This window comes from Danio aesculapii, chromosome 8, assembly GCF_903798145.1.
Source record: "Danio aesculapii chromosome 8, fDanAes4.1, whole genome shotgun sequence".
Taxonomy (NCBI): domain Eukaryota; kingdom Metazoa; phylum Chordata; class Actinopteri; order Cypriniformes; family Danionidae; genus Danio; species Danio aesculapii.
Window position 1 is genome coordinate 32,879,552 of NC_079442.1, and position 21,921 is coordinate 32,901,472.

Here is a 21,921-nt window from a genome sequence, read left to right on the forward strand (position 1 = left end):
ATATGCAGTTTTTCCCCAGTTTCAAAACATCAAAATTGTCACAAAAACAATTAATAGTTTGAATACAAAAATTGAACAAAACAATATTTCAAAATTACAGCAAACGTATAATCACATAATATTTAACAGAGAACCAGACCCTGAAGTTTGAGTAAATATCTCTTTTCTCTTCAAAAATGTCAATGGATGTAAGAGTAAAAATCTCCATGTGATGTTATGTACTGAAACACTATTGCGAGAGAGAAACTCTTTTGATTACCACCTATAATATGGCATATTTATATAGGCACCTAGCACAAATAGTATTATGAACACTGATAGTAGCAGGCCAATAATACAAAAAAGTGCCCTGCATTGATCAGTTAGCTAGTTTGATAACAATTATAGAATAGTTCAACAGACATGATATTTAAGTATCAAATATTTTAAAACCGTTGTCATTCTGTCCTTTCTTGAAATGTTTCAATTTGCCCCTCATATCACTTTGGAGGCGTTCCATTCTCTGTTTTCATGTAATCTGGGATCTTCTTTGCAATGGAGTAATAAAAAGTTCTCATCTTCTCCTCCACTTTTGCAAAATTTAGCCGTTCTTCATGCCTGCAGAAGACAAAAGTCCAAAGTCAGTCGGAAGGTATACACATTCCACTTTGAATGTTTTTACATAAGCTGTTTAAAAGATTGACAACAGAAAATTAAAAATACATAAAAATTTATCAGGACTAAATGATGCTTAGAAGCGATGGGGTGGCGCAGTAGGTAGTGCTGTCGCCTCAAAGCAAGAAAGCCGCTGGTTCGAGCCCCAGCTGGGTCAGTTGGCGTTTCTGTGTGGAGTTTGCATGTTCTCCCCGCGTTTGCGTGGGTTTCCTCTGGGTGCTCCGGTTTCCCCCACAAGTCCAAAGACATGTGGTACAGGTGAGTTGGGTAAGCTAAATTATCCGTAGTGTATGTGTGTGAAAGAGTGTGAATGGATGTTTCCCAGTGATGGGTTGCGGCTGGAAAGGCATCCGCCACATAAAAACGTGCTGGCTGCCCTGGATGTGCTGGAAGTTGGCGGTTCATTCCGCTGTGGTAACCCCAGGTTAATAAAGGGACTAAACTGAAAAGAAAATGAATAAAATTATGCTTAGGCGACATGGTGGCTCAGTGGTTAGCACTGTCGCCCCACAGCAAGAAGGTCACTGCTTTGAGTAGACCAGTTGGCATTTCTGTCTGGAGTTTGCATGTTCTTGCCGTGTTCATGTGGGTTTTCTTCGGGTGCTTCAGTTTCCACCACAGTACAAAGACATGCGCTATAGGTTAATTGAATAAACTAAATTGGCCGTAGTATATGTGTGTGTGTGTGTGAGAGAGAATGAGTGTGTATGGGTGTTTCCCAGTACTGGGTTGCAGCTGGAAGGGCATCTGCTGTGTAAAACATATGCTGGATATGTTGGCAGTTCATTCCGCTGTGACGACCCCTGATGAATAAAGGGACTAAAGCTGAAGGAAAATGAATGAATGAATAAATGATACTTACTTGTAGATCCAGCATTCTTTCATCAGCTCATACATGGCCTCAGGACATGCGACAGGACAATCCAAACGATTACCACCTTCAATAAATGTTATTACCTCTGGACCTTTCATTTTCTGCATAGACGAAATAAATGGATGTCAGATAAGCAGCTTGTTTAAATTGGCTGTAAGTAATGCACAAGATCAATGCTTTACCTTATAAGGCTTTCCTCCAAAGGAAAAGGCCTCCCACATCGTGATGCCAAAACTCCAAACGTCACTTTTGCTGGAAAACTTGTGAAAATGAATGCACTCTGGCGCGTACCACTTCAGAGGCCATTTTCCTCCTGTTCGGGCCTAAACACATACATAGAGAAATTATAGTGTTGTTATGGGACGCCAATGACCATGACACAGGAACAAGGAACTAGTCCTGTTGTATAAATCGACAGTAAAATATTGAAGATTTAGAAATGTATAGAGAAAATGTCATTTCTCTTGTGTGAACAAAGTGCTGTACAGATACACAGTGGATAGGTTTAGCTGGTTCGGATATTCTGTTGATTATAAGTAACTACATTTTAACTAGTAATCATTGAAGTGTTGTTCACAGTATGATAACATTTTCACAGTATGATAACATCTCAGAAAACTTTAAATTATTTTCACAGTATAGTATTGTGTATTTGAGGTACATATAAATTTTTCCCACAAAAATGCTCTATGTGAGAAAAAAACTGATGTAAATTATCCCCCCATTTATTTTTTGCGTAGGCCCTATTGGAATTGCTCCATTTCTTCTTCTTCTTCTTTTCTAGAAGAATCGCCTTTTTGAGGGTCTAAATATGCTTGAAAACTCACAAAACTTTGCATATGCACCAGAAGTGGTGAACATTTACATTGTTTATAGGTTTCGGAAGTGTGTGTGGTAAAATGGCTTGACAGCGCCACTTATGCACATTTGACAGAGTGGCCCCCTAGCTACGTTTCACACACATGTACGAAAATTGGCACATGTCAAACATGCCAAAACCTACAAAAAAGGATTTGGAGCGAAATCTCAAACCTAACAGGAAGTCAGATATTTTTAACTTTCTCTGCAGAAAAAGTGCCAGTTGGCATTTCTGTGTGGAGTTTGCATGTTCTCCCCTCGTTTGTGTGGGTTTCTTCCGGGTACTCCGGCTTCCCCCATAGTCCGAAGACATGCGCTATAGGTGAATTGGATAGAGTAAATTGGCCGTAGTGAATGTGTGTAAATATGAGAGTGTATGGGTGTTTCCCAGTACTGATGAATAATTGAATGAATATAATACCCAGATATGTTTAAATGAAATCTTTTCATCACATTGCATCACATTTGATTATGTTAACAAGTAGAGTGTGACCAGGTCATCAACAGCACAACAGCCAATGAGAATGCTGTATTTAAACTATATTTGCTTTCGTGATGCAACAATACATTGGGATAGACTTATGCAAACATCATATGCCAGGTTTATTTGAGAAAGACACATCATACTGGCCCATACATGTGCAACTGTTCATGCTGATGCAATCAAATTTCATTTTCATTCAGAATTTTTTATTCTGTTGAACACAAAGTGAGGTTTGAACATTAGTAGAAATTTTTTTTTCTACTAATGTTTTGCTTCTTAGACTTTTACACACCTGAAACTTGTCTATAGCGCTTGTTCACTGCTGCTCTTATAGTTGTGTAAATTGCTTCCTTGTCCTCATTTGTAAGTCACTTTGGATAAAAGCGTCTGCTAAATGACTAAATGTAAATGTAAAATGTAAATGTTTATTCATAAACTAATTTCGAGAGGATCACGTGCTTATGATTTATCACAGCCGGTCTCATATTAAGCTAATCAGTATCATCCAATCATATGAGCCATAAGCTACTATAAATAACCACAGTTTTTAGTCCACTTTATCTTCGTTTGGAAGAAACCCCCCTTCCTCCCCGTTCTCCTCCTTCACTATAGATCGGGCGGCACGGAGGCCCAGTGGTTAGCACTGTTAGCCCCACAGCAAGAACACTGCCAGCCCTGGTCCTGCCAGGTCGGTAGGTGTTTCTGTGAGGAGTTTGTATATTCTCCCCATGTCCGCGTGGGTTTTCCTCGGGTTCTCCGGTTTCCTCCCACAATTCAAATATATACATCATGCATAACAATCAAGCATTTGTCTAGCCCCCTTTTTTCCTCACATGTTCCCTTAGCTACTGCAGACGGGGAGTTCTGAGATCCACCAAGCTCAGGCTCCCCTCTCGCTCTGAAAACGGGAGGAAGCCCCGGGCTCGAGGATCCCTTGAGCTCGGGGCTCTCTCCCGGGACAGCATGCCAAACAAGCTTTTGATGAATCATCGGCTAAGTGTGAACTATTGAAAGAAGATATCCTGAAAAACTTTGAAACCGGTAACCATTGACTTCCATAGTATTTGTTTTTCCTACTATGGAAGTCAATGGTTGCAGGTTTTCAACATTTATATTATTCAATATATTTTCTTTTGTGATCAACAGAATAAAAAAACCTCAACCTGTCTGGACCATGTCAAGGGTCAGTAAAAAATGACAGAGTTTTCACTTTTGGGTGAAGTATCCGACGAACTGTGCATGTCGACACTATCAGTTTAATCTGTTTTGGCCCTTCTTGCCTTCAATACCAAAAAAACCCAAATATACATGGTAATATAATCATCCATTGTAGTACTATGATATACAGTAAAACTTGGCATAGTAACTTGACAATAAGTAACTTTTAATTATGTCAACTTAATCTACTAACCAAACCAAATGCACCAGTAGCTATACTAATACAGTTTCAGAAGATAGCTGGCATGATACAAATCTCTAAAGGGGACATCTAAACCCAGTGGAATAAATCATTTCATGCAGACAATTGTAATTATGCGGTAAATGAGAAGGTTTCATTTTGAGAGCAGCTCACCTTGTAATAGTTGTCATCTGCACCCAGTGCTTTGGAGAGGCCGAAGTCGCTGATTTTGGCATATTGCTGGTTGACCAGGAGCACATTACGGGCAGCCAAATCTCTGTGCACAAAGTTCCTTCCTTCTAAATACTTCATTCCCATTGACACCTGATGCATTAACATCACAATGTTTTCCGTAGTGATCTGGTCTCTAAAAGAAAAGCCAAACAGATGTTATTGATCACATTCCTGAATTAGTCAGAGCACGGTGTTGATTTTTAATCTTTAGGACTGGTTATTTGCTTGCATTAATCAGATTAGATTTAAAAGCTTATTTCAGGTCAAGATGGAGAAAAATCACAGCTAACTATATTTCTAAATATTCTAAATATATATGTTAAAAATTAAATTGAATAATAATAAAATTCAATACACAATTTAGATTAGAGCTTTTACATTTTAACATAATGTTTACCACAATATACTGTAGAAGCAGAATACATTTCACTATATATATTACAATGTGAATTATAAATATAAAACAAAAATGTCTGACATAATATTTTGTATAATCACTATTTATAAACTAAACAATATATTATATATTTTATGTATGCATTATGTTCTAACAGGGTATCACTGTGGGTAGCACGATTGCCTCACAGCAAGAAGGTCGCTGGATCCCAGCTGGGTCAGTTGGCATTTCTGTGTGGAGTTTGCATGTTCTCCTCATGTTGTTGTGGGTTTCCTCCGGGTGCTCCGGTTTCCCCCACAATCGAGACATGCGCTATAGGTGAATTGAATTATCTAAATTAGCCATAGTGTATGTGTGTGAAAGTGTGTATGGGTGTTTCCCAGTGTTGGGTTGTGGTTTGAAGGGCATTCGCTGTGTAAAACTTATGCTGGATAATTTGGCGGTTCATTCTGCTGAGGGGACCCCTGATTAACAAACTATATATATATATATATATATATATATATATATATATATATATATATATATATATATATATATATATATGTGTATATATATAGTTTATAGAAACATATATATACATAGAAATTAGTTATTAAAAATATTATGTTTAGAAATGTGTTGAAAAAATCTTCTCTCCGTTAAACAGAAATTGGGAAAAAAATAAACAGGGGGGCTAATAATTCAGGGGGGTTAATAATTCTGATTGCAACTGTGTTTTTTAATAACTAATATCAATTAACTAATTACTTTGTCTTTGCCATGATGACAGTATGTAGATTGTATATAATATTTTTCTAGTTATTTTGCTAAATAATAGTAAACAGTAAAGTAAATAGTAATTTAACTAGGTTATTAAGTTAACAAGGCAAGTTACATTAACTAGGCAATTTATTTTATTTTAATTAACAGAGATAATGCTTATTAATCAACAGTAAAAACTGTAAATAAGCCAGAGCTAGCTGCAAGGGCAATTTATTTGATAACAGTGGTTTATTATGTAGTCAATCAAGAAAAAATATATTATCTGGGGGTAATAATAAAGATTTTGTAATTGTTTACAACAATGTAAAAACTGCTTTTATTTCAAACTAAAAGAAATAAGACCTTCTCCAGACGTTAAAAAATTGTAGGAAATACTGTGAATTTTATATATATATATATATATATATATATATATATATATATATATATATATTGTTTTGATATAAATGAATATAATATGATATATATATGAAAATGAATGAATGAATATAGTAGTTGTTATCAACTTATATAAGTATAAATATACTTGTATAATTATATAAAAACTACTGTATTGATGGTTGTTTTAAACATGAATTATACATTTTATTTGTTAATATATTAATTTACATAACATTATGAATCTTAATAATAAATGTAATATCTTTTATATACACAGCTTATATGTTTAAATACATAACCTCTGTGTTGAAAACTATTTACATATTCTTTATATATTAATAACTCACTTCTTTCCAGAGAGGAACTTGTTGAGCGGGCCGGCAGGCGCCATTTCCATCACCAGCATGAGCGCTTCAGCCTCACAGAGTCCAATCATGCGCACAATGAAGGGATCACTCAGCTGATGCATAATCTCAGCCTCTCGCATCATTTCATCCCTTACCGATTTCTCGTTCTCATTCTTCAACACTTTGATTGCCACATCGATCTGTTTGCTACACAAAACAAAGAATCGTGAGCTTACCGAGTACACACCTGTCATGTTGTCATAGTGTTATAAAGCTTTTCTACTCACCTCTCCATTTTGAAGACACCTTTCTTGACGCAGCCGAAGTTTCCGGACCCGAGCTCCACCTCGTCGATCATCAGTTTGTCTCTCTTGATGAACAGGGTCTTTTTCTTCAACTCATTTGGATCGTCATAAGGACTGGTGAATCCGTCGTGGTCCATTGGCAGAGATGGACGTGAACCCTCAGCTCCCATTGGCTTAGGCACTAAGGAACATTAGTTAATTAGTTAAGGAAGTTAAAGGAAGAATATTTTAAACTACTTCATAATAAATCATCTGGAATATGACTGTCTGTGAGAATCTGGATGTTTAGTGAGGATTTTATTGATGTTGTTGATGTTGTTTTTAGATTATTGGCAAACTCATTCATTTATTAATTTTCCTTCGGCTTAGTCCCTTATTTTTAAGAGGTCACCACATCGGAATGAACTACCAACTATTCCAGCATATGTTTTACACAGTGGATGCCCTTCCAGCCGCAACCCAGTACTGGGAAACACACATACATTCTCTCATTCACATTTGCATTTCTATCGGCCAATTTCAATACCAATATTTGTTACTTGCTCACTGATTTGAACTTTAGTCATTAAAATAAATGTTTTGAATGATCATGTAATAAACACATGCATTATAGCTACACTGTAAAAAGTTTACTTTACTTTAAAAGTAAAGTAAGTTAAGTAAACCTGTTGCCTCAAGTTGACTTTATTTCAAAACACCTGTTGTAGCTTGACTGTTACGTCGACTCAATTTTTGCATAATTATAGTATTTACTTAAATGCAGGAGAGAGCGGGGACGAAAGTGACGTGGGACCAAAGTAACAAAGCAATTTTCTTAAAGCCCTGACAACATTTGATTCCCAGGATATAACAGCACATTCTGAATGCAACTCTTGATGGAACTGCCAAATATCAGCTGATTTCGGGACCGTGTCCCATGGTTAGCTCCAAATGACTGTTTTTAAGTGCAAAATGTCAGTTGCTGTAGTGATTCTTTTTTCCCTTATTATAAGTTGTGTTTCTCTTTTAATGTGTTACACTAATGATCAATCTCCAGGTTATTTAGTGCAATAACACATCCTTGAGTTTGAAATGTCTGAGTTTTTTAGTTTAAAAGTAAATCAGGTTTAAATGGCAAGAGTTCCTGTGGGGACGAAAGTAACACTGTTATTTATGTCCGACTGCAAATAGACAAATCTTATTTTTCACTTCCACATTAGTTTTCAGTGTTTTTACTCATATGTTTTATAAAGTTAATGCATATTTTAAATAATAATAAAAACACTCGTCCAAAATTACAGAAAAGGTTAACATATTGCATTGTTGAACTGCTTTTAAAACATTTAATAGAAGTGAAATTTGATTGCAGTGAACATTAACAAGGTCATATTCAGATATATTAAAATAAATGAGATTAAGCCAGTTAATCTAGCAAATATTGTTGTTACTTTTGACCCACCAGTGTGTTACTTTGTCCCTGTCTATGCTGTCTATGGCATCAAATGTAACAATGTGCAACTTTTGTTTAAAGTGGAGTTATATTGCAGTTTTTCTACATTGATACAAAATAACACCTGATTTTAATAGACCACTGTTGTGAGTTAGTTACCACAGCAAAAATATATTTCTGCTTTACTACCTTTTAAAATGAGGTTTTTATGAAAAATGTTACTTTCATCCCCGCTCTCCCCTACCTTATTTTACTTAATTTAATTTTAATGCAACAGGTTTACTCACTTTTTAAAGTAAAGTCAACTAGTCACTTTTTAAATTGTTGTTTATTGCTGCATTTCTCAAATTATATAATTATTTTTAATAGTACAGATCTCATTTAACCTTAAACAGCCCAACATTAATAATAGTTATAATAGTTTTCTAAACTAATGCAGCTAAATATTATACTAAACTTAAAATGTATATTTTTTCAACTATTAAACATATGTTTAGCTAGTAAACAAGAAGACTTAGATGATATGAAATATGTTATGTAAGAATTAACATTGTCAAATTAAATGCTGGACATGACATGAACAATACTGAATTGAAATATCTAGAATTCACATACTGTAAGTAGCATGATGTGGCAAGCAGCAGAAAACATTGCATTTCTTAAAAAACTGCTTACAGTTAACTGTAGATTCGGTTCCATAATGGCAGACAGTCAATATGGCTCAATAAATAGATTTTAAATAGACAAAAATCAACTGATAAATACCAGTGCATCTTAAAACATTTTAAAAATGTGACCTTGGAGCACAAACGTGTCATAAGTGTGAATCTTGGGAAACGTGAAATTTATACATCATCTGAAAGCTGAATAAGTTTAAGGGAAATTCTACCAGAAGCGTACATTTTCACTTATAAAAAGCATGACAGGGCCTGACTTGAGCTTGTCATCCTCAAAAAAATAATTCAAAAACAAGCATAGAATCATACAATTTAATGATAGAACGCATCCTTGATCACTGTCAGCTTCTTCTCCGTCAAATGATGTCACTTCAGAGTCATAGCCTTAAACGTGTAATGCATGCATTTTATGTTCAAATTAATGCAAAGGTGACAGGACTGACAGAAACACGGGGACAATTGTAAATGTATTTGTATTTTATATTTGTAGTATGTATTTGTAGAATTTATTCATAATTTGATGTTTTGAATCAATTGATGTGACTGATAATATCTTAAACTTGCTGTTTCTGAAGTATTTTTTTCTAAATAACAGTTTTTAGCATAACAAAACTATTAAAGCTGTAGGTTCAACTGGGCTGAGGACAAGGGCAATGACAGGATTTGTACAAAGTGTTTTTAATAAAGAAAATTAAATCTGAGATTCAAATGAATGACATATTCCTTTACAGAACAACTCACAAACATCAACCATCAGTCCATTTTAGACATTTTGGGATGAAATACTTTTTATTCACTGTATTTATCTTTTTATTTCAGGGACAGATAATGTACGTTTCTGGTAGAATGTCCCTTAAGTTTGTTAGTATAGGGCAATATTTGGCTGATCTACAAATACCTGAATATCTGCATCTGAGGGTTAATGTTGTTCAAATTACATTCTTAGCAATGCATATTACTAATCAAACATTGAGTTTTGATATGTTTATGGTAGGAAATTTTCTAAATATTCTCATGGAAGCTTATTTTATTCTACTTTACTTATTTTTTTATGAATTCTGACAAACAAAAATCAATAATTTTGACTCGCACAATGTATATTTGGCAATTCCCACATGCAACTGGTTTTGTGGTTCAGGGCCTCAAATTAGAACTTTTAAACAATGTCTGTAAACATCCTTGTGGTAGTCTTTACATTGGCAACAACTTATCAACTTACATTTTTTAAAGCATGCAGTGGTTTGAAAATGGACGCTTGAGGCATGATTGTGGGAAAGTCTCTTCAAGTAATGTTAACCGCAGACCTTTTTTACTCATAAAAAAAAAAAAAAAAAAAAAAACTGTATTTTGAAAGCCCATAGAAATTCCAGAGGAAACACAGTTAATGCAAATTCTCTTTGTCAGGAGAACAAACCGAGCAGCTCTACAGTAAATATTTCAGGCAGTATCAGAGCATTTATCCGTGTTGTTCTTTGCGCAAAACTATGTGGTGCAGTTCCAGAGAGTTTAGCAGTATTAGCCAAAACTTTACACATTTATCATCAAGACAGCTCTGAGACTCTGAGACTTGGACTGCGTTTGCTTTAAACATATTTCAACTAGACATAAATTTCTGGGCATATTTGTTGATTTTATCGCTGCTGTTGGATTGTTTGGACTTTGAAATGTTGTACCGATATAAACTTACCCATAGGGGGCGGTGTGTACCCATTACCTCTTGACCTCCTCTGAAACAGGCAAACACAGAAACAATTACACACTCGCGTGATATTGCTGAACTTCTTCTAAAATACACGTGGGCCATGCTTACCGGAGGGTTTGCAGGAGCTAAATGTGACAAAAACATAAACAAAAAACAATATATGTTTTATTCATATGCAAAATTGAAGCTGTTCTGTTCATATGAATGTGACGTGTTTAAACAAATTAAAATGATGACACTGTAAAAGTCCATACCTGGGGCTGCGTTGTTTTGGTTAACACACGGTTCTCTCAATACAGTCACAAGACCATCAGGCTTCATCTTTAAGTATTCAACCAGCTGAAAGCATATTAAATGTTACAAGTTTCAGTGCACTGTAAAAAGCAATTACTTTAAAATGTGAGTAAACCAATTGCTTTAAATGTGATAAGTTGATTTTATTAATGTAAAGTATTTCTTTTGCAACTAAGAACTTTTAAGTTCACCTAATCTAATTTTTTAAATTATGAACATAGTTCATGTACTTAATCATTTTAAGGCAGTGTTTACTTAAAGTAGTCAACTAATCGCTTGTTTCAAATAACATTTGTGAAAATAAAAAGCAGAACATATATAAAGGTGAAGTAATATTGCAAAAATGCTGTTCAGTGTGATGATACAGATTTTATTTTTTACAATCACATCTATAAATAAACATGCAGTTGAAGTTATTATTAGCCCCCCTGTTTATTTTTTCCCCAATTTCTGTTTAACGGAGAGAATATTATTTCAACACATTTCTAAACATAATAGTTTTAATAACTCATTTCTAATAACTAATTTATTTTATCTTTGCCATGATGACAATAAATAATATTTTACTAGAGATTTTCAAGACACTTCTATACAGCTTAAAGTGACATTTAAAGGCTTAACTAGGTTAACTAGGCAGGTTAGGGTAATTAGGGAATTTATTGTATAATGATGGTTTGTTCTGTAGACTATCGAAAAACAATTAGCTTAAAGGGGCTAATAATTTTGACCTTAAAATGTTTTTAAAAAATTAAAAACTGCTTTTATTCCAGCCAAAAATAAAACAAATAAGACTTTCTCCAGAAGAAAAAATATTATTAGACATACTGTGAAAATTTCCTTGCTCTGTTAAACATCATTTGGGAAATATTTAAAAAAGAAAAAAATTCAAAGAAGGCGAATAATTCTGATTTTAACTATGCTTTTGTTTTCTTGGCAAAATCAAGTAAGTTTTAGCTGTGTTTTTTTTTTTTTATAAGGACTGTCGGGAATAACCAGGGGTCTTCTGATTTGGCTGTGCAGTTTTTTTGTTACAGGTCATTCAGTGTAACAGGATCTAAAAGCCATTTTGAAATGATATTAAAAACTTTATTTCATATTATAAATAAACTAAGTCTGTGACATCTTCAAAAGACCCTGAGGAGTGCATGCAGTAAAAGTGAGTTTACTGCTCTTAAATGTTTGATTTTGTTTCTGGTGTACGAAGATACAAAGCCACAAATGAAAAAGAAAGAAAGAAAGAAAGAAAGAAAGAAAAGAAAACTTCTGCTGTTAGGATTTTGAAAAGACCCATACCATTTCATACTGTTCATTTTTGACACATAAGACACATTCTGACATGGTCAAAAAACTAGTTTAATATTTGTTTGCTTCATTTTTTCAGGAAAAATCATCATACATTATTAATATTTTAAATAAACTCATTTGTTTTGCACATTTGTTTATTTGTTAGAGCTCCATTTAGTTATTGACCACTGTCTAAATACATTCTGACATGCATGTAAATTACAGTTTGAATGTTTTATTGTTATTTTTGGAGGGTTTTCAGATTAGATTTAAAGCTGTTACTTCACATTTCACATCACATTTTTTAATAAATATTTTAAATAATCACAGTGTGGATTTGCATACAAAACCTTGTTTAATTCACTTTCTTAAGGTAACAGACAGTTTAAAAACATCTCCTTTTCGGTAAAACTTTATTTTGATGGTCCATTTGAGTATTAGTAGACTGTCTGCTTAATATCCATTGATACTGCTCCTTCAACAGACATTTAGCTGGCTATAAGAAACTTTGCTAGTACATGTCAACTTACACTAACCCTAACCCCAACCCAACAGTCTACTTATAATCTAATGAGAATTAGTTGGCATGTAGATGCAACGTAACTTGAATGAATCATCAAAATAAAGTGTGACCCCTTTTTCTTAAGGTAACAATTAAATAATAAATTAGTAAATTACTTAAAATTATTATTAATACGATATTATGTTAACATCTCTGTTGCATTCTATCGACATTACCGTAATGTATTTTTACCCCTGCATTTTTCTTCATAAAGGTTAACATTAGATGAGAGACTCTTTGATGGGTAAAACATACCTGCCACACAGTGTCAAACTTAGTTCCTTCTGGCATCGCGATTTTCCCTGATTTGTCACGCAAGATCTGATAATGGTACACAGTTTTTCCATACGTCACAGATAGTGCAAAGGTGCCCATTTCATCTCTCTCTCGAACTCTGGAAAACACAACAAACTGTTAGCAATCTACATCTTACTGATGAACCTAAATTATGTTATTATTTATATAAAGTATGCATTTTTCCTTTATATATTAGCTATGCATATGAGGGAAAAAGGCAACTATATTTATGCTGCACTGAGGTTTTTCATCTATTCATCAGACTACTGTTTTCTGAAGACCTAAATCTATTTTTGCCACAGTACTTATCGTCTGATTTGCCTCTAAAAGCAGCTCATGTGTCATCATGTATATTTTCCACTCCGCTGCTGAAGGAAACCTTAAAGGCTGTCACGTCTGATGAGTAATTGAGGGGTTCACTCACAGGAACTTTCCGTCCGGCTGAGATCCAGAGTACAGTCGTCTTTCCCCCTCCTGCCGAGGGATCTTGCCATGGAACCAGGGCATTTTCTCATGCGCTGTGGTGGCGATCAGTTTCTCTAGCTGTGGAGCCTGGCTAATGATGGCTTGCTCCATGGCATCCCCCTAAAAAGGTAACAAAAATGTGACCTGTCGTTAAAAATAAGAGAGGGCTCCTTATTGCTGGAGCATAAAATGCACCATTTATGGAAATAGGCCATTTTAGCGTGGCTTCTGCAATGAAAAAAGACCTTCACATTTATGCAAAACAGTGTTTGTGTGTCTCAATGTCAATTTAAACAACGGATGTATTGAAAATACTGCATCTGTCAATGTATTTATGTCAAGTTGATAGTAAAGGCCCGTAGATTAGATTAGATTCAACTTTATTGTCATTACACATGTACAAGTACAAGGCAACGAAATGCAGTTTCGGTCTAACCAGCAGTGCAATAGCAGCAAGTGCAGGATACAGGTATAAGTGATAAAGTGCAGTTATAGAAAAACTATGGTGATATTTACAGATGGATGTACTATGAACATTATATACAGGTTGTATTAGCTATGAACAGATTTACAATAAATGAATATGTGTACAGGATGCTATTAATAATCAGGAGTGGCAGATAGATAAATAATTACAAATGTTCATGTGCAGTGGGTATGTACAGTTCAGATAAGTGAATCGTACCCAGCCTATTGAAAGGGGTGGTTTTTTCTCAAAAGCGGACCTTTTTGCATTCGTTTGCTTCATTTTCTATTAAATGATGTGGTTCAAATACTACATTTTAGTTTTAAGCACTAATATTTGCTGGATTAGCTTGTCGGATGGTGATCATAACCACTTTTTGATGCAACAAAAATATTTCCTACATTTTTGTCGAAGTGCTTACCATACTATTTTACCACAAAGTGTTAATTTACAATTGTGCATTTAAACTACGTTATTACAGTTTTATAAATAATGTAATGACATTAGAGTTTTTAATTAAAAACATTAACGAAGAAATATGAAAAAATGCTTATTTTTAAAATACAAATTTCTCATCATCCATCATTTAAAAAAACAAAAACAATTAGCAATCTGTTCAAACTTGTTTTAAAATAAAAACTATAGCCTATAGGCAAATTACAAACTGGCCAGCTCATTTCCTCAGACAGAATTTATCATTAAAATTTTAATTGGTCTTAAAGCCTTCTTCTATTGACTATTATTACAATTTATGATGGCATACTGTCAAAAATGGGACAAATGAGCAGCCAAATTCTGGACTTTGTCAGTAGGGAGTTGGGTCTTTCGAACCCCCCTGGCTATGAGCCTAGTAGTAGATGATACATGTTAATTTTTTTAATTGAAAGGTTTGATTATTGGACTTAATCTATGATTGAAGCAATCAATCAACTGCATATAACTATTTTGTAAAACAGGTTTGGAATGACACGAGTATATGAAGACATGATTTAAATGTTTTGCAAACTATCGTTTTAGTTTAAGTGCAATTATTGAAGTTCTGAATTCATTTAACTTCAATAATGACATGTAAAAGCCATTCAATTCGACATCCTTTCCAATTTACATTAGCACACATTTTTGTAAAAGATAGATATTTCGTAGATTGATCGAATAGATAATTCAGCCATTTTTTTCTTTATTAGTGTTCTTTCGTTCCAATAGTGGAAGTCAATTATAAACTAAAATCGTTACATATCTTGTGCTATGCTACACAGAGGAAATTCAAAATGTATTAAGACAAAATAAATCTAGGGTTTCACATAAAAAGCCAGACACATGTGAATGATATGTGGGTGAGTAAAAGATGAAAGAATTTTCATTTATGGGTGAACTTTCACTTTAGTGCATATACGCATAAGGATATAGACTTTGAATAGACCGGAAAACAGACTGTGTAAAAACAACTTCAACTTCCTTATTCCAGATTATGCATTTTGTATAAAACCTACAAAACTATGATTATAAAAAAGTGCTTAAGTGATATGGAACATACCGAATATGTACAGTTACTGAATATTCAAGACTATGTTTGTCAACCAATCAGAAGCAAACTTGTGCACAATCTTCTTTGAGTAGTCTTAAAGAAAGATTTTTCTTTCTTCTTTAAAACCGGTCTTAACTTTTTAAAGTTAGTTATTGTGACCCTAGACCCCAAAACTAGTGTTTTGTTACACGGGTATATATAGAATGGGTCAAAATCGAGTTTTTGTTTAGGCCAAAATCCATTAGAGTAGTAAAGATCACGTTCCAGAAAAGTTTCAATATTTAAAAGTTTATTTATTGAGCTTTCTGATTATGTTTAAATCTCATTAAAAAATGTTGTGGTCCAGACTCACATATAAGATCATAGATTTGTGGTGCCTGGTGAACTTAACATAGTCTTAACCAGTGGTGTAGTCCTTGCTATACGCTTGAATACTCAGTATGCCTACTTTTTTCCACGAGCTGTTTGGGTATTACGACTTCTGAGGATCATACTCTCGGTATACTGACTTGTTTTGGTGATTAGACTTCCCTAATTTTTGTACGTTGAGTATTTGAGATCACAACAAATCAGCTGAATTGCTGAAACATTCAAGTAAAATTGTAAAACAGCATGGGCGTTGCTTTAGCCCTCCTATATTTCCATTCAGCCCCCCCTAACACTTTTGCGATTACCTGTACACTACTAAATGATCGCCTCAGGCCCCTTTAAATTTGATATAAAAACGGCTCCCGCTCCTGAACTCGTTTTTTAGTTAGTCAGCAAACCACAGCTGTGCAGTGTGTGTGTGTATATATATATATATATATATATATATATATATATATATATATATATATATATATATATATATATATATATATATATATATATATATATATATATATATATATATATAAATCAAATGAATCAAAGATACATTGACTTTTGTCGTTTCTTTGTCTACTTTTAAAATTTGGATTGGGTGGATAATAGTACACCACCTATTTTTTTAGGACTACACCACTGGTCTTAACATATCTGCATAATCAACTGGCCACAGTTTTGAACCCCTCACCTCCAGTTTCCAGGTATGCCGCACATATTCCCTGAGCATGTTGTCCCTCAGGTTATCGAAGACACCTTTGCGAATTTCTGTTTCAGGCGATCTCAGACAGGGCTTCCTCAAGGTGCACACGAGGCCGTCGGGGTCTTTGCTGTAGTATTCACAGAGCTCCGCTGGTCCACAGTGAGGCTTCCCTCCTGCGATACAATATGTTCCGTTGAGCTGTTTCTCAATGGAGTAATGGTAGAAGTCCAGGTTCCAGATCATGGACAGCACATAGCCACCCAGACTGCGCAGGCACTGGCGCAGGAGAAACAGGCCGTCGCCCATACCAGCCAGCTTGAGGTGCTCCTCGGCCTCTGAGCGACTGATGCTGCCATAGAAGAATGGGAGATCTGCGGCAGGTTCGGTCATGATGGAGGCGCCGAGGGGTCCAAGACTCGCCCTAGATCACGAGCTGTGGAAATGGAGATGCTTTCAGGCAGAGAGACAGATTGAAGCGGTTGATAACGTCAACAAAATGGGGCAAACTGTTGTGAGCATGTGTATTCTGCTGATGTGGGAAGTGGGAGGATGTCACCCATCTCAAAGCACATCAGTTTGCCTGCTTTTATCAATTACATTTGGAATTGAATGTAGATTTGGGCCTAGCATATTAACATTTGGTCTTGTGTGATTTCAATAAATGGTATGTATATGTATGTAGAGTTAATATAGCCTAAAGGTTCATGTGGTTGGTGTTTTAGTGTAGCTTTTTTGCAACAGGCAAAGTCTCGCATTCGGATTGAATCACCACAACAGGAAGCTCAGACGTATCCTTCTCCGCCCCCGCCAAGCAGCTCTTATATGTAAAGCCTCCAGCGCAGGTGCTGATGCTTCAAGAATGTTCCTAAGACTGTCAACAGACACATAATTTGTTGAAATGCACATTTGGGACCGAAGCCGATTAAAAACGCTTTAGATATCAAAAAGGCCCAAAGATCCAACTGAGGCACCATGTAATAAGTGCCTACAATTTAGAAAATGCTTTCTTGTTTCAATCCAAATTTGGATAAATGTGGATAAAGTCTAAAGTTGGGTTAAAATTGCAATAACACTTTAGTTTACGTACTAATTCTCACTATTACCTACTGGATATTGGCTGTCTGTTTGTATTTATATTTTAGGATGTTATTCTACATCCCTAATCCTATCTAAACCCAACTAATACCTTTATAACTATCAATAAGCAGCAAATTAGTAGTTCATTGAGCTAAAAGTCAGTTAGTTAATGATTTGTTAATCATGAGAAGTCTACCTTAACATAAAATATGGCCATATTGTACCCAAATTTGGGTTGAAACAGCATCATTTTTGAATGCATATAACAACTTATTTATGTAGTGATGAAGATTTTCCAGTGACTGAATACTCAGGCTTTATTTTGAAGAGTAGGAGGTCAATGATGAAACATTTAAGCATCTTGTTTTTACCTCAGAGTGAAAGTTTTACTAAAAAACTGATGACGAAAAAAATCCCTACTGCTTTTCCGGACGCCTCACACTTTAGATTCCATCGTTTTTATGCAAATGATCTGACAATGTCTTGCAGGCCGAATGGCACATGCATCACAATGAATGAGAACAAGTGGAAGACCCTAGATAGAGAGCTTTGATTTAAACCACAGTTTCCTGGACACAGAGGGACGTCAACTGTTGAATATACAGCACAAAGCAAGACCCTGCCACAGCCACACACACACACACACACACACACCCTGACTTTAACCACCAGAGGCCACAGCAAAGACACTGAGGGACAGTGCTCTGTTTGAAGGAAGACTTGAGACTCATGAGACAATATGATCTATTTCCAATTTCCTTATGGAACTTTTTTTTTTTTTTTTTTTACTATTATTTACTTTACTTATGAATAAAACACAATGCACAAAATATGATCTGAAGTAAATGAATAGATGTTATAAATTAAATAAAAGACTTAATTTTAACATTTACAAATTAATATGTGTGTGTTGCTACAAATATTATAACTTTACAAATGTACAGTGGCAGAGAGAGCTAAATGTGCTGCAATTTAAGAAAACACATGCAATTAAAAAAACAACAGCATCCGTTTGACAAATCCTCACAACACAAACACATTAAAAATGTGCTGCATTTTCTCACAATGCAAACAAACTGCAAAAATGCCTGCATTTTCTACCACCACTTGCATAAAGAACGGAACACAACGGAAATGTGTCAAGGGGACAATAAAACGTGAAGGACGCTGCTGCGAAATTTTTTGTTTATTTTAACATCCCGATTGCCTAGTCTTTTGTATTTTATTAGCCGAAACAACCATAACCTAAATAGCTGGGTCCATCGCGTTTTAGGGTCCCCTTGAAACGTTTCCATTATGTTCTGTTCTGTGTTGTGAAAAAAATGCAGGCGTTTTTCGTAATTTGTTTGCGTTGTGACGATTTGCAACAAATGTGCTGTCAAACCGATAACGAAGACTTCTTAATTTTCTGTTTTTTTTTTTGCAATTGCCCTTGTTTTTTTAAATAAGATATGAGTTAGCCAAAAACTGCTGCATTCAATTAATTTCTAATTTGAATTTTTAAGTATTATACAAACATGTTTTACTAAAGTACATACATTTGTTATATATAAATTAGGCTCCAATGTACAGAGGATTTGCAATGCTGTTTATTATAGAATAATTGTGTGTGTGTTTATATATATATATATATATATATATATATATATATATATATATATATATATATATATATATATATATATATTGTATATATACAGTGCTCATATACAGCATATATGAGTACACTCCTCACGATTCTATCTTTTAAATTCATATTTTTAATAGGAAGCTATACAATATTATATTTGTGCATTAACATTAGTTTAATCAGTACTGAAGCCAAATCTGGAGCTTATCTAACAAAATAGCTTACGATAATGGTCCAAAAACGAGTCCACCCATATTTATATGTTATGAAAAAATATTAAATACAATTTTTAAAAAGAGGAAAAATCAAGAGAAGCAAAAAAATGGAAAAATGTAGTTGAAATTTTGTAGGTTGTAATTTCCTTTGCAAAGTTTTGCTTGAATTTAATTGTATTATCTTTTAATTGGGCGGTTCATTCCGCTGTGGCGAGTAAAGCGACTAAGCCGAAAAAGAAAATGAATGAAATAATTATCTTTCAATTACTAAATATGTTTGATGACTAAAATATTATTTTAATAAATATATCTGTTTAATAAATCTGTTTTGTTTAAATGCACCAAATATACATTTCCTATATTCACTGACAAATCAATAAAAATATTTCAAAATGGCGTGTACTCAATTATGATGAGCACTATACACACACACACACACACACATATATACATATATACACACACAAATTATATGTATCCATTTTTTAGAGTTATATTATTTTTATTAATACAACTGAGATAGGAAATGTCTGGGCAGGATTTTTGATAATATTAATAATACCTTTGAGGTATTATCAATGTTCAGTGGAAAACGCAATGGAAAATTATAATTTGTTTGTCTAAACATTATTTTCCGGTCTGAAAGACTTGACGATATTGCGGCAGAGTCTCATCAAACCATCGCTTCCGTAATAGGGCTAAATTTGCATTGCGAAGAAAACGTCTCACTAATGCGCTCAGAAGTAGAAACCATTTGAGATGAGAGTTTGCTGTTTATTGTATCTATAAAGGGAGCTTTGAAACTGAGTGTCTTTGAAAACTGTTCAAGCCCTAAATAAGATCAAGCTATTGAGGCGTACGCTCGTTTTAAGGGTGTTTAGAAGAACATGAACATTTGGAGACCAATTTTAAGCTTTGAAAGTGAATTGGTAGAGTTTGCTAAAATAAAGGTTTCATCGCTATTACAGATTTTCCATGTTCTGAACACAGGAATCTGAACTACGTTGCTTAATGACGCCTAAAATATTCACACTGTTTATGTCCATAAACCCAAACTCAACTGCCTTGAATGGAAACTGACTTTGTTCAAACAGGCAAAGTAGCCTACAATGGAAACCAAAACCTTCCTTTTTCCTATGCGTAAAAGGCCATTTGACCCCTGCCCTTTTCAAGACTGCTCACTTTGTTATTTTATTACCACATTTCTTGTCCAACTTTGCATGATTTTGTGCCCATATTTAGAGGGTCTCAAAGGAACACTGAAATATCACGGGCATTTAGGCCATGAAGCAGTCAGGATTATTTCCACTAAACTCAGAGTCGCTTGCACTCCACATAGTGAGCGTTCATGATGAATGAATGACTTCATTTTAAACGATCTGATTTCAATAATTGTTGCATGTTTTGTGCTATGCAAACAATTGAGTGAAATATTTAAAATTAAGGTCCCATCAATTCATTAGAAGAATATATTACTTTTAAAAACACATAAAAATGTACAGTCTAATTTAGCATTACAATTGTGTTTTACACAGAGATGGCAGTTTCACTTTTCTTTTAAAACAACATCTGGGGTGAAATTAAACAGATTTTCTGCACCTGTTCAGAAGCACAACATATATATTATCTTCATCTGAAGCCACATGAATTATCTGCTACTTTGCAGTGCAAGAAATGCAATCTTTGCAGAAACATCTTAAGCTTCTATCTGAATTGTATGTATGTGAAATGATGAATTTGCATTAAAAAATTATACATTGAAAGTATTATGTTAGAGTATCATATTTAAAAATAGCTAAATCTAAATTCACACCAACCCTCATGAAAAAATCCCAATAAACTGTCCTATTAAATAGTAATTTATGACAACATTTCAACCCAGGTATATAAAATTCAGACGTTAGGATATATTTCATCATAAAAAAGTTTCAATAAATACCTGTAGCCTTCAGAATTTTAAGATAAGGATTGAAAACTGCGCACTTGACTTTCCGTGTCCAAAACACACTTTACAACATGCCACATCTGCTCACAAGTGTTGCTTAACATGCACACATAACATGCCGGCAAAAGCTATTAAGTTGATATCAGCAATCTTAATTTAATGTAATGTAATGGTTATGTGTCTGTATGGTATTTGACCTCTGCTGAGCATTCAATTTGCTAATATCACTTCTCATTTACAGGTTACATGTCTGACATTTCAATTGACCTTGATAGGTTGTGAATTTGCCTCAGGATAAGATAAGAACAGACGGTCCTTGGCAGACAGGGCCCCCGCAAAAAAGGCAGAATAATCTTATTAAACACTCACCGTGGCCTGTAGCTGAAATCCAGGAAAAGATGGATAGAATGAATGAGAGAGAGAGAGAGAAAAAGAAAGAGAGGAGAGACGGCACGGATGAACTGGTAAACAAGTTATAACAAATGTATTTAGTCTGCCGAAGTGATGAAGCTCTCTGATCTGGCTTGTACGCTAGACTGCTTGCCAAGTTTTGTCTCTCTCTGTGTGTGTGTATGTGTGTGTGTGT

The 21,921-nt window shown here is 34.5% G+C and overlaps 1 protein-coding gene across 1 annotated transcript; it reads right to left on the minus strand.

Moving 5' to 3' along the window:
• Positions 1–19: 19 nt before the first annotated feature.
• LOC130234118 (tyrosine-protein kinase ZAP-70) lies at positions 20–21,879 on the minus strand. Its single transcript, XM_056464397.1, has 13 exons — positions 21,705–21,879; positions 16,457–16,901; positions 13,368–13,528; positions 12,902–13,040; positions 10,761–10,845; positions 10,615–10,631; positions 10,492–10,531; positions 6,681–6,879; positions 6,394–6,600; positions 4,444–4,636; positions 1,711–1,851; positions 1,517–1,629; positions 20–597 (listed from the first exon to the last, which is right to left on the minus strand). Exons 2-13 carry the CDS (start codon positions 16,856–16,858, stop codon positions 480–482), a joined length of 1,815 nt encoding a protein of 604 aa, XP_056320372.1. The 5' UTR covers positions 16,859–16,901; positions 21,705–21,879; the 3' UTR covers positions 20–479.
• Positions 21,880–21,921: the final 42 nt, after the last annotated feature.

Bases quoted from the DNA above. Each gene is read 5' to 3' on its own strand.
- LOC130234118 (XM_056464397.1), bottom strand. From the start codon at position 16,858: ATGACCGAACCTGCCGCAGATCTCCCATTCTTCTATGGCAGCATCAGT. The intron at 13,041-13,367 runs GTGAGTGAACCC...TGTGTTTTCCAG, and splicing joins CAGCCGGACGGAAAGTTCCT to AGTTCGAGAGAGAGATGAAA. The intron at 6,601-6,680 runs GTGAGTAGAAAA...TGTTTTGTGTAG, and splicing joins GGTGTCTTCAAAATGGAGAG to CAAACAGATCGATGTGGCAA.